At 34.1% G+C, this 14,128-nt stretch overlaps 1 protein-coding gene and 1 long non-coding RNA gene across 3 annotated transcripts; one reads left to right on the forward strand and one right to left on the reverse strand.

Moving 5' to 3' along the window:
* Positions 1-207: 207 nt before the first annotated feature.
* Positions 208-1,716, forward strand: LOC131631041 (uncharacterized). The gene is made up of 4 exons (XR_009292592.1): positions 208-430; positions 543-626; positions 1,047-1,170; positions 1,261-1,716. It is a non-coding gene; the product is annotated as an uncharacterized LOC131631041 (long non-coding RNA).
* Positions 1,717-3,029: 1,313 nt separating this feature from the next.
* LOC131631040 (protein CASP-like) lies at positions 3,030-12,273 on the reverse strand. Of its 2 annotated transcripts, XM_058901799.1 has the most exons (19): positions 11,991-12,271; positions 10,781-10,891; positions 10,360-10,538; positions 9,456-9,605; positions 9,259-9,347; positions 9,002-9,111; positions 8,728-8,822; positions 7,966-8,021; positions 6,754-6,919; positions 5,709-5,801; positions 5,483-5,611; positions 5,098-5,217; positions 4,886-4,972; positions 4,562-4,672; positions 4,286-4,429; positions 4,068-4,169; positions 3,539-3,618; positions 3,322-3,414; positions 3,030-3,242 (listed from the first exon to the last, which is right to left on the reverse strand). In XM_058901799.1, exons 1-19 carry the CDS (start codon positions 12,064-12,066, stop codon positions 3,176-3,178), a joined length of 2,058 nt encoding a protein of 685 aa, XP_058757782.1. In that variant the 5' UTR covers positions 12,067-12,271; the 3' UTR covers positions 3,030-3,175. The 2 variants fall into 2 exon arrangements, 1 of the variants encoding a protein (XP_058757782.1); XR_009292591.1 differs by lacking the exon at positions 3,030-3,242 and having other exon boundaries at positions 3,539-3,620; positions 4,069-4,169; positions 11,991-12,273.
* Between the last annotated feature and the right edge of the window lie 1,855 nt (positions 12,274-14,128).

Below are 14,128 nucleotides of genomic sequence, written 5' to 3' on the forward strand. Positions count from 1 at the left end.
AGAAATGCTCTTGAAGTTTCTTCCGATATGTATTAGAGATGCTCTTGAAGTTTCTTCCCATATTGTTCTTGTGCTTTTATCAGGTGACATATATTCTAATAAATTTAACTTATACTATAATAGATAGTATCATGTAAACATAGTATATTGCTTAACATTAATCTTTGTATTATGATTCAATATACATATAAAACACAACAGTCTCTCTCCCCCATGCATTCTCATTTTGTTTTGTCCTCTTTCTCAACTCTTTATACTTTCTGAACAAGCATCCAAATATTTTAACTAAGCTTAGAAAAATTAGACATGCCTATAATTTTATAATCTTTATTGTTCTATAGACTATTGTTTATGAATTTGTTTTCTTGTCAGGTCAGCCAACTACGCATCTCTGGTGACTGCACAGCTTGTTGTGTTGGCTTCACACATGGTATTGTTTTGGCTGTTCATGTGCTTGAATTTCTATATCATCTCCTTTAATATAATTTAAGTCGGTTGTATCATTTTGTGCTAAATACTGAGACTCGTTTGTATTGATTAAGGCTGGACTAGGACTTCCGGACAATGATGCTTGGTACATGATCGAAACAATTGCAGAGAGGAATAGTATCGGTTCCAAACAATTTGTAAGTTAATTTTTCACTGCGTAATGCATATATCTTATGAAGTTTGAAATATATGGTAAATGGAAGCCTATTCATTAACATTGCAAGACATGTAGTTTTGGATTTGGTGAAGAGCTTTTATGAGTATATATAGAAATAACACGTTCTACCTCAGCATGTTTCTATTTGCACCCTTGTTCCATTTTTGGTTGTATAATTGGTGTCAATAATCACTAAAGTAGTTGTTAATGGTCACTATTGTCTTGATTTTGTGCAACTGAAAGTTTGAGCACATAGCAAGATTTATCACAGAACTGTTCCTCGTGTGATTGATTCAGATAAAAATTAGAGGATTCTTGTCTCATATCCAACAACTACGAAATTAGAAGATTTATCTTTGAATCTGTAGTTATGTATAACCTTGCTTAACTTTTAATATAGGACTATCCGAGCCATAAGTTCAGATCGGGGGAAGGTGGTGTCAGGATCTGATGATAAGTCTGTTTTGGTGTGGGATAAGCAGACAACTCAACTTTTAGAAGAGCTTAAAGGCCATGATGGACCGGTATTCTTAATTTTAAAAATATTAATGTGAATCTTTTAAAAATATAAAAATTGGATAATTGAAAGTTAATTTAAAAAACCAACTGTGTAGGTCAGCTGTGTACGCACGCTCTCAGGTGAGCGTGTGCTAACTGCGTCTCATGATGGCACTGTGAAGATGTGGGATGTAAGAACTGATAGATGTGTTCTTTATTCACAAATGTAAACAAATATCTATTTCTATATAAAAATGCTGGTCATTAAGAATGGTTGGTGATACTGTTATTACTGGTAGTGATGATTGGACAGCAAGAATATGGTCTGTTTCATGAGGAACATGGCGATGATGCGGCTGCCGTAGCACGTTATTCTTACCGAAGCAAGAAATTTCTTGGGTTATCGACGGTAAAGGAGGAGTCAGGGGGTTAGAATTAGGCATAAGCAGTAGGTTATGTATTTTTTTATTGTGGAATGTTTTAGTATTACTTTTCATACTTTGAGAACAATGTTTATAATATTATGAGATGTTTTTTTAATTAATGCATTATCTTGTTCTAAGAATTTCATATTTATTAATGCTTGAAATATTATGGCACAATTAGTCGAATTAAAATGATTTTGAATTTTAAAAAATACAAATTTAGATAATGTTTCTATCCAAGATGCATGCAGGTAGAGGTGGCAAAACCGGTCGTGGAACGTCGGGCCGGCCTGCGCACCCGTCATAAAATGGTGTGTTGAGTTGGAATTTTAGGTTTGCCGCCTATCAAAGTCTGCCTCGCTAAAACATGTCGCCCGCTAATGCTCGCCCTTCCAAAACCTGTTGCCCGCAAAAGCCCGTCTCGCCTATTCGTTCTATTTAAGTCCGCTCATTTTTTTAGTTAATTCTAATAATTTCAATTCTTGATGATTTAATTTATACATTTATTTGTAAATATATGCAATATTTTTTAAGTAAATTTGTTATATAGATGTTTTATAAAAAAAATAAACAAAAAATTTAATTGAAAGGTAAAAAAAACTATTAGTCTATTAAAAAAATGTAAAAATAAATTAATAAAAAAATAAGCGGGCAAGTCCGCCGCCCGCCACCTTGGCGGGACAAGTTTGAATTTTTGGCCCATTTTGATTGGCGAGCTTCCCCGTTCCGTTTTTTTTTTTTTTTCCGGGCAAAAGGCGGGGCAGGTAGCCCGTTTTGCCACCTTTACATGCAGGAAAATTTTCGAAGATGCTTATCTAAAATAAGTATTTTCCGAATCACCCTAGAAATTTTTGCAAATGCATCTTCGGATCAATTTTTGGAAGAAATAAAGTAGCTGCTTGATTTATAAAAGATGAAGATTTAAGGTGCATCCAAAGATACATCTCCAAAAACACAAACAATTTTTAGCTTTCAGATATGTGAGAAATTCCCTTCATGTTTTGACTGTACTACTGGCATAAATTGGTTGTAACTTCGAGATATTTTAGTTTCAAATTTGAGGCATATCCCCTTTTATTCGCCATGATTTTTGTAACTTCTTAGAGAAGCTATTTTCTTAGATTGTTTTGGTATTAGAAGTTCCCTATTGAAAATCATTAGAGATGAACTGTTTTAATAATGTTGTAAAAACCAATGAAAACTCCCCCTTCAAGGAGAGGGTGACTGGTTCGCATCAGTTGGTTATCATATCTGTCATTTGCCCCAGACGAAAGCACCATTTAGTTTCCTAATATTGAAATGCTTTTACAATATATAATATTTCATAACCAAGCTCCTAATTTATCTATTTTCAAATTCTATTTCCAAAACCGCACACAAACAAGAGTTATCAAACTGAAAGAGGTTCTTGGTGAAATCATGGTTAAATTATGCATGAATACTACTGTGGACTGAAAGCATTTACACTAGAAATCGCCTCTATATTTCATTGAATCAATATATAAAAGATAAAACTCTATTTTGTTGTACGTACAACAACATATTAGAATATTGACAACTTGTTTTCATTACATTAAATGACCACTGGAAGTAAGTTGCATATCCACTACAGTCCACGTGGAAGTGGAAGATCAGTGATTCTTTCTCCAATCAGAGGTTCATCTGAGCCATGACTGGATAGAATAAAAAGTACAAATCAGTAACATTCATGTATAGAAGTTATGACAACGAAATAAAACTTCAGATACTTACCTAAGATAACTCAAAGCTGACATTCGATAGAGACATGTAAAGACCAAGATGTGCAACCCGATTGTGTAAAAGAATGCAAAAGTTCGGGCATACCTGCAAAACATAATATTTTATCAATTATCTATGCACATAATATTATACCCTCTTAATTAAATGAAATACCAAACAGATTAACACATCATGTAAAAAGTATATCTGAAATAAGACAGAAGCATACTTGTTACCGAGAAGAAATCGGCCACTGCTGAGTGTGATTCTGTCCCTGAATCCCAACTCCTTATATCTTTGATCTCTTTCCTAATTACATGCATGACAAATAAATAAGTAAAAAACAGGGATTGAATGATATTTGGTAGAAATAAAGAATGTGTTTCAAGTCAGATGCCTTCTTATTTGGCTATCTCTCACTCCCTGTTCTGCTCCACTCTCTACGTGCCAGGTAAAGTGGGTAAAAAGAGGGGGGGATTTAAACAAAAGAACTCCTCATCGAGATAGCCCTTAGTACCAGTGTTCTATTGCTTTGACATGAACTACTAACAGGTATATTGACGTCTGACAAATGAAAGTTCAGTCTTTCTCAATAGAAACAGTTTCCTTATTGTATATATCTATTTATTATTGCACTAATGTTTTTTACTACCCTTGACATGAATATAAGTACAAGTTACAAGCTACAAGCTTACAAAGATGTGTGCTTAATAAAAATGATTCACTTAGGATGTAATTGTGCGAAGAAAATGGCCCACCTTTTTTGAGAATGCAGCAAAAGGATTTATGTCTTCCTCATATATCTTTTTGTATTTAGATTCAACATCTGATGCGAAACCACTTTCAAGATCTTCTGCATACTGAGCAAAAAATCACAAACAATATCTCCACTTCAAGATAAAAACTAGGTTATAATGTACAAAAAAAATTGAAGAAAGAAATAGCATGAAGTTGCAATAAAGAAAATGTACAACACCTTTTTAGAACCCCTAGAAACCACTTTCTCAACATTATAGTCTTGGACATAACGAATTTTTCCATATAATTTAACATTATCTCCTTTGGTCTTTTCCAGTTCCGCTGTTAATACCCCAATCTTCTCCTTCAACTGCCTTATTTCCTATTAAATGCAAAACATTTACCCATACCCACCATCATATTAAAATATAAAGTTTGATGGAAATAACGTAAAATAGAAAGGAATAAGAAATGAATGTCCTAAACCAGTATAAGTTTATAACTATAAACACACCTCTTCTGTCTCTCTCAAGCGTGTCCTAAATCGATCTCTCTGACTACATATTACTTTAAGCATAGAGCTCTGATCTTGATCTAAGGCATGCCTTTGATCCACATTCTGATGCTGCAGAAGCAATATAATCTTAAAAATCAAATTATGTAGGTAAATGTTTCACCACAGGATAATAATTGCCAACGGGATACAGTAATAAATCACCAACGGGATACCACATCTCTTCAGATGTTGAAATTATGGTATTTGACTTCGGTTGAAGATTATGTGCTTCACAAATAAGTAAAGCATCGTAAGAAAAGCATATTGGAAAATGGAATTCACCTCAGACACCTCACTCCGATTAGCCTCCGATAGATCCCAGTCATCCAGAAAAGTTCCTTTATGATCTTTGGAACTGGAACTATATCCCTGTGTCAAAAGAGCAGCTAGGTGATAAATAAATAAATAAAATGCTTAAGGAGAAAAATAAAAAGGTTCAACTTCTATTTGTGATTGATACAGTAATAGAGGTTTCAATAATAATTGTTTCAAACCTTGGATATATCATCTTCCAACTTTTGTATCAGTTTTTGTTGTTCATTAACCTTAGCTGAAAGTTCTGCTACCTTCAGCTCGGCTGTTTCAAGTGAAGATTTTTTTTCGGAAAGTTTGACCTGAAAAAAGTAAAACTACATCTGAAAAACAATACAGTATTTACAGATCATATCAGGAAATAGTCAGAGAAAGCAAAAAACATGGGTTTTTGATCTCATAACATGATCAAATACAGAAAGTACAGGCGCACTAGCAGTCCATGGCTTCTAGTGAAGCTACACTAAATATAGTCAGAATTATGTGAGTTGATTAATTCATCATTAGTTTCTTAAAAATATTGTGGATGGCATCAGATGCCTCGTTGCTATAAACCCATGCTCATACCTTCAACTGTGTTAGCTCGTGTTCCATTTTTCGGTTCTTATCAAGAAGAAGAGATTCCATCTGGCTCATCTCCTCCCCACTGGTGGCCACTTCCCAGTCTTCAGCCTCAATTGAATTATAACCCACTGCCTGAATGTATGACCACGAGTTAGATAGATAGTGCAGAGCTTGGTACCCAAAAGAAGAGGTTACATAAAAGGCCATTTGAAATGAACAGTTTAATCACCTGCAAAATTTTCACTTTCTTACGCAAATCATCAACAATTTTTTCTGTCGGCCTTGTCTGAAGCTCTTTCTTCATTGCCACAATAGAAGCTTCCTATATCAAGAGAAATCATAACAGAAAAAAGTTAGAGCAGAACTCATCTTAAACACAGCAGTCACAAGTATTGAGACTAGATGTCATAAGCCGACTACATTAAAACTGTTTATTTTTTTTAGTTAGGAAAGACATTATTTCCAATAAGGATTTAGGACACCAGACACCAAACACACCAGAAAAAGCACTGTCATGATTTTTCCATCTCAAGTAAGGGTAACAAACAAACTCTCATCAGCCCAACAGTAAAAATTCACGAAGACCCTCCTAGCTAAAAAGCTCAATAAAATAGAGATAATATTAAGCGGATTGTTAAAAAAAGCTTAATAATTTCAGGAACAGGTAAAGGAGAAATTATGTGCACATGTAAATGTATTTATATCCTTTCTATATAATTGGTTATATGCTCTGTGGAGACCGGCCATAGAAATTGTATACTTGGTATCAAGACAGATGGAGTGAAAAAGACGTATCACAAAGTATCCTGAGAAGTGTTTTATGGAAGGTTCTACAATAGAAAAGAGTTCCAGCAGCTTATGTTCAAGTAATCAAATTTATGTGTACGTGGGCCATGATTATGTGGCACTGAGGCGTACGAAGTTAGCAAGAGACATATATTACAGATTAGAGGGGAAAATTCAATATCATACAATATTAGTAAGTCTCATGGGATAAAGCTTGGATGATGCTGATGAAAATGGATTGCTACTAGCATTACATTTGATTTGGTACTGTGCAACGGTCCAAACAAAACCCAAAATATATGATCCAAAATTTTCAGGTATTCACAATCTTCGGTTCATACATCAGCAGAAACTGTTAATTTTGAATATTTTTCTAATAAGAAATTATAACATTCATTTTCAAGGAATAAAGAGGCATGACTTAATATCATCTATTGAAATGTTTGAGGATTTAGTCTCCAAAAATACTTTGGAAACAGAAAAGTCACCTTTTCATTGAGCATTGCAGTAAATTTCTTCACATCATTAATGTGTTCTTCCCGTTCATTTGATAAGGTTGTTTCAATATTGTGTAGCTCCATGTTCAATTCAGAGATTAACTTCTCTTTGGCAATTAAAGAGTTCTCAAGTGCATTATTTGAGTCTAAATTATCACTACAAAAACATAAACAGTAATGTAAGACTATTGCCCAAATACAGAAGGAAAAAAAAGGAATATCTGAGTGGTATTAATGAAAAGTATGCATATATAGATAATATAAGGCAGATGGACAGAAACAAGTTGACTAATGACTACCCTTATACTACTGAAAATTTTATGTATGGTATGTTCATCATATAAAGAATAATTATAAGAAGTCTTTCTAACAAGTATCCTAGGGGGTTTAATTTAAGAACTCTAAATAAAGAAGTTATTCTTTAAAAAAGTTAACTACTTCAATTTTCAAGGTATTGAATACACATACTTCCATAAACAACACTAGTAATTTTTTATATTTTCCTTTTAAGAAAGCTAAGAGATCAAGAAGGCGATGAGTGAAGCAAGAACTCAAGTTTTTGACGGATTACCAATCTTAAAGAACCAAGAAAAAATAATAAGTTTTAGGATTTAAGAAAATATGACGGGGTCAAAGTAGAATTCCTCTTTGTGTTGGAGAGCTCTAAGAGAAGTTAAAGAAACCCTCTACTAGTATTATCGTTTACTATCAATAAAACACCCTATTTTCCTTAATTTCATCTATTCATTTCTCCCTTTTCTTGTGTTGGTTTATCATTTCGGTTTGCAGTTTGGAGGACTCATTAGTTTCTACCATTATACTAGTTATATAGCTCAATGCAATAATATAAAAGGATGCTAGTTATATTGCTCAGCAAGCCATTCCCATAACTTGAACTTAGATTCTTTCCAACAATTATCTTTGGTAGGAAAACAAGAAAGAAACTTTAGAGGCAATACATATTGGAATACGTAGTAAAAGGATGCTAGAGATGGATAGTATGGCTATATTTAATTCTAAAACTCAAAACAGTGTTTCTTTTTATAAAATTTGGAAGATAAGACGAATCATTTTCATTTTATAAATCACAATGTGCTATGCAGCTATAGCCTATAGCTGCAAGTTATTTGTGTTGTGTTTACTTCGGGTAACACTATAATTTATCCAAAATGTAAAAATGGAAAAAGACAAGGACTAACTTACCTCTTTTTATTTTCAGAATCTTCATTTGCTGTTACTAACTGAGATCGAAGTACTCCCTGCATATACAACAAAGCATCAATGAAAGTCATCAGCAACTTGGGACAGGATTATCGATTTCACTCAATTAGGGGGACAACAACATGTAATATTGTTTCTTACAGCAATTGATAATAACTTTTCTATATATTACTATTACTAGTATCTTCGCCTCTAGGGTGGGTGGGGTAGCTCAGTTGGCACTTGCTAACTGAGTTAAGGAAGTTGTTGGTTCAGGGTTCAATCCCTAGCAACAACATTTATTTGTAAACAAGTTGTTGATAATTTATAAATCAACAACTTTTTGAAAAGAAAAAAAAAGTATCTTTGCCTATTGATATAAGAACCCTTTTAACCAATTCATAAAAATTAAGTAACGTGGTTAATTTAGTTAGCGACATCAAATTTGTTTTAAGAATTGTATTATTTTTCAAAATTAACCTTGAAATCATGGGACTCATCACCTCACTCTTTTTAACCTGATCATTGTAACTCAAATAGTAGCAGATATGGAGCAAAAACAGTTGGGCAATAATATTCCATCAAGGCTAAATACAAGTATAGCCAAATCAAGATGAGATGTAATCGACGGTCATAGGCCGCAGTGGGACTACCATGGGGAAGCAAGCAAAAAAAACTTGAAGAGATAAAGCATCAAAGAATAAAACCTCTCACACAAGAATATGGCAATACATTTGAAATCATATAGAAGTTTGTGAATCACACCTTCTCTCTCTCCAAACCATGAAGCATTGTTTGTGCTCGTTCTACTTCATCCATCAGCAGATTGGCCTCAGCTTGCTTAGCTGCCCTCTCTTCCTCTGAAATTATCATTACCGCGAGATCATTTTCAATATAGGAAATTCTTTGCGATTCATAATTTCAGAATGAAGAAAGAAAAGGCATAGTGCTGAAGTCAGATTCCATTTGTAATATATATAATTGATGTTATAGATTCAAGCAATATGTGCATGCCCAGATTTGAAAAATATTTGATTACCAGATTGAGCACGGAGTTCAAACAACTGGTTTTGTGCAAGTTCATGTAATTTCTTCATATTTGAAACACTTTCTTTAGCACTCTGCAGCTGGTCTTGTAGTAGTTGTTCCCTGCAAACAATAAAGGAATCAATAGTCTTGGTAAACAATAAAAAGGTAGAGAAGGATGGTTCCAATACTGTAGTCAATGTATAAAGCTAGATCGGCAAACAAGTAATACATAAATTCAATATTTTTGTGCAGTAACCATGAAAATACCGTTCTTTTAAAATTTCCAATGTTTTCTGGTTCTCCTCTGCTAGATTGCGATGCTTAATCTCCACAATTTCTTTTACTTTCTCTTCCATCTGATATGAGTTTAAATTCCAAGAGAAATCAGTGGCTTAATCTTCAGAAATGAATCATAGACTATTATATTATGCAACGGTGTACCCCATAACATAAGTATTAACAACCTGCTGCTCTAATTGCCTGCTTCGCTCTTCAAGTCTTCGTATTGTGGCCTGCTGATTCTTCAAGTGAGTTGCCTCTGTTCTAAATTCCTCAAGCTCAACTTTCATTTTTCGGTTCTCAGATTCTAGCTCAGACAGCGTGAGATCTTGCTCCTATAGAAAGAAATATATGAAAAATGAACAAGCAACTAACTTTCCATAAGCAAGCAAGTACATGTAAGCATATGCACAGAAACTTCATATATATAATTTGTCGAGCTTGTGAACAGGTAAACTCTAGAAAACTAATAAAAGGAACCTAAACAGAGGTCTATAATCCTGTAGAGTCACTTACATCTAGCCATTAACTGGGATAAGTAGATAACCATAAACAAATAGAGGACAGTTAACGTTTAGGAGAAAGACATCATAAGATTTGAGAAACATAAATTCCATATATCATTTTTAGGATGATCACAAGTTTCATACAAGGTATATCTGATAGTTTTATTGGACCTGTATAGATTTGGCCTGCAAGGTGTTGGTGCAAGAATAGAAATCACTCATCATTAGGGTGACAAGCTGAGGTAAGACATATGGCACTGTACACGCTTATTAAGTAGTGATTCTTGCAATGGTTATATGGAACTTGATGGCTGCACCTGTGATATATCTAAATGGCCATCAATAAATTTCCCTCTTTTTAAAAAAATTTGCATCAATAATATACATATATGAAATGTACATTCAAACACATCTCATGTTAACCATGTATATGCAATACACCAATACAAACATTAAGTTTTTAAATGCACTACTATAATGAACACCAACATACACAAATGAAAACAAAAATGGATTAAAATTGACAGGTATAATTTTAATGCAATTTGGTTCATGGAGAATTTCATGTAGTGCTGGAACTCACAGCAACTGAGGCAAGAGCTGGATAAGGATCGGGGGCTTCGTACAGCTTTTGATAGATGTTAAGAAAAGCATTTTCCCCAAACTTGGCTCTTTTAGTAAGATTATCAACCTCTTCCTGGTACCCCTTAAGCAAGGCATTAAACAAACTTGACTTATCCTCAGGCGAAGCTTTCTTGAAATCTGTTTGCAGCATAGTTTGTGATCTTTCAGGCATATTAAGTAGCTCAAACAATAAAATAGTTAAAATATTATAATAAATGCAACAGAAATGGAGAGTATGGAAAAGAACAGCACAGCAATGATAACCATTTGGTTCCAAATTTTTAAAACAGATGTTTATAATTGGGATTGAGTGAATAACAAAGTATCCCTCAGGTGTATATTATAACCATGATTTGAAAATAGTAAGAAGTTATGCATACTTCTAGTGCTCTCTGCAAGCTTCCGCCTATTTTTCTGACTGTTTTCCTGGTTTTCTGCAATTCGAAGCCCTTGTTCATCCAACACGGATTTCTCCTTCTCTAAGTCAAAATCTGAAAAGGAGAAAATAAAATTATCACACTTATAAGATTTCCCTTCTGACTTTCATAGTACAGAAAACTTATTCAAGTACTTAGAGCATTTACCAAATTAGGCTAAAAAATAATATGATAAACAAAAATTTGACATAGCATTTTTGCCTTTACTATGGTTTTAAATTCTAAAAAAGAACAGCATTTTGTTGTAGATAATAAAGTGACATCAAAGAAAAATATTCGTCAAAATTCTGTAGCTAACTAACTAATCAGTACCTACCGCTGCCTTTCGAATACTATCTCTGATTAAAAAACATGAAAAGGAAAACACTCGAGCATTCAACAAAGGAAGTTATTCTTGTATTAATAGTGTTTCTATCGGAATTCAATATTTCAATTAACTCAAAAGTCAAATCATGTATACCTACCACCACCTCGAAACACTCGAGCGGTATGGAATGGAATGAAATTCCATTGTTTGGTTCATTTAAAAATCGGATGGAGCGGAGCAGAATGGAGTGGTATGGTTTCCATTCCATCACTTACCACCACCTTTCTTCAGCTCCAATTTGGGCGGAATGAAGAATTTGCCTTCTTCCATCCTAAAATTTCCAAACGATGGAATGGTATTTTCATTCTGCTCCACTCCATTCCACTACACTCCACTCCGATTCATTCATGTTATGATATCCATAGTAATTTTTTACAGGATAATTAATTCCATTCAATTCAATCCAATGGAACTCTCCTCGGTTCCAAGTTGAAGTGTTCTAAACATGCCGTAGAACTGATTCACCCATTTTCCCTCTATTTCTTCAAAAATTTACCAAGATCTACATAATGTGGATTTCTCCCAAATAAGAAGAACAAATTCTACTGCATTTGGTGCATTTAAGCTCGATCACGATGCTTAGAGATCCAATTTTAACTAAACCTTCGTTTGAGATAAAGTATAAAAAGTAAAAATGGAAAAACTATGATACAGTGCAATTGAGTATTAGAAACTTTAATTCTTCGTTGTCCAAGCTAAACCAAAGCGAAACAATAACACTAGAAAATAAATTACATCATGCTATTGAAATTGGTAGATTCTACAGAGAGATGAAAAGAATCAGACCTTTCCAGAAGGCGGAGACGACGGAGATCGGAGAATTTGTGTTGTCTCTCTCCGATCCACTTGGCGGAGACTCCATTTTTGTCACCGATGAATATCGAAATCAAGTTTGTTCAAGAAACTCAAGTGTTGATCGATACGAGCTTTTCTTTCACCCAACGAAGTGAAAACAACCGTGTGTTGTGGAGGCAACGCTGCCTGGGTGGGTGTATCTCTGTTAAGAAATGGATCCACGAGAGAATTTCCGGGATTTCATATATGCATCTCTCATTTTACTTATACGCCCTTGTTTTCCTTACTTTATTTCTTCTTCAATTCTTTTTAAAAATACTTCTTTATTTGTCTCACATAAATACCTATAAAGAATGTAATCCAAGAAAAAATGATGAAAAAATTTAAATAACAATGTTTATAAAAAAAATTACATAAAAAATAAGGTTTTCAGAAATTTTACCAAAATGTCTAGGTTTTGCGGGACCCCTTAGAGTATGCGCCAAACCATTTGGCGCATTAGTATAGAATTTTTTGAATTAGCCAAATGAATTGGCTTATGAAAAGTAAAAAAAAAAATATATTTCCACATTTGCGCCAAACCATATGGCGCATACTCCTAATTTTTGTACTAATGCGCCAATTCATTTGGCGCATACTCCATGGGGTCGTCAAAACCTAGACACTTTAGTAAATTTTTTGAAAAACTTGTTTTTTTGGTAATTTTTTTTTTAAACCTTGTTATTTAAATTTTTTTTTCAGAAAAAATTGCAAGTATAAAGAAATATAGGCTTAATATCTTTTTTTATTATGAGGTTTGTTACTTTGAAAGAGTTGTTACTTAACAAAGAGTAAATTTTATAATTTTACTAAGTATCCTTCGACGGAAGCGATGGTAAAGTCGAACTGCTAAAGTGGGAAGATTTGAAATTCGAAAAGAGCGGTTTTGCCTAGCGGACGCGTGGGAGCATCTAAAGTGAAGTGAACGTTTGATACAAAGAACGTGGCAGAAATCTATGTAGAGACCGTTAGGGTCAGAATAGTATAAATAGGAGTGTTATTGTTTAGTTTAGCATGTTCGAATCATTATACACATATTCACAAAAACACTCGAAGTACCGGCGCAAGAGAAAAGAGTCTTTGCTGAAATAATGTATGTGTGAAGAACATCATATTTACATTTCATGTTATTTTGTTCAATGCAAAGTTACATTTTGAAGTAATATTGTCTTTACATTTACTTTATTGCGTTTTAAAGTCATTTACTTACTGCAATTTACATTCGAAAGTCATATATATATTTATAAACTAATGAGATTATTGAATATGAATCAAAACACTGAAACACTATTCGACAATGTCTTAGGATCAATCTAGTTGATCCTGCGAGTAACCAGATTGTTTAAACACTTTGGAAGACTAGCGGTTGTTTATCAGAAACCACTGGTGAACAAATTGGCACACCCAGTGGGACGGTGTCATAGTGTGTTTATCAAGTTTTGTTTGTTTCAATTAGTTTGGAAATCTAGTGTTTTCATTGCCATCTATGTTGTATGAACCTTAGGAGTGGTAAAATTTTCGATAATAACCAACCAATACCTAAGAGGAAATATACTAAACTAATGGCGAACAACACTAATAGAGAACAACAAGATCCTCCACAGGGGTCAGGGAGTAACAATGCTAATGCAACAAATACTACAAATCCCAATACCCAATCCCAGGCCATGTTTGCGCCAACGCACTCAGTGATCGTAACTGGCCCAATACCTGTGTCTGCAGGAACGGTCCAGGGAAATAATTCGACATTCGTGGACGCTACGGTAGTTCCTCCATCAAATACACAAGAAGGCCATATACCACCATTTGGTACTCAGGGAACACCCCCTCCGTTTCGAAATCAGAGACAGTGGGGAGATCCACCTTATGGGATGCCATATTCTTACATGGCGGGTTTAAATAGTAGTATACCTGTTTACAGAACACCCTATATGTCAGCCTTTTCCCCATTTCAAAATTCCGGTATGAACAATATAGGACACAGTATCCCTAGTCAGAATATCTTACGCCCACTAACAACAAATAGTCAGGCAGCGTTTCGACAACAGATGGACGCTAGTAATCAAGATATGATAAGGTTGCTAGCCAGA

This window comes from Vicia villosa, unplaced genomic scaffold (genome assembly GCF_029867415.1).
Source record: "Vicia villosa cultivar HV-30 ecotype Madison, WI unplaced genomic scaffold, Vvil1.0 ctg.000759F_1_1, whole genome shotgun sequence".
Lineage (NCBI taxonomy): Eukaryota > Viridiplantae > Streptophyta > Magnoliopsida > Fabales > Fabaceae > Vicia > Vicia villosa.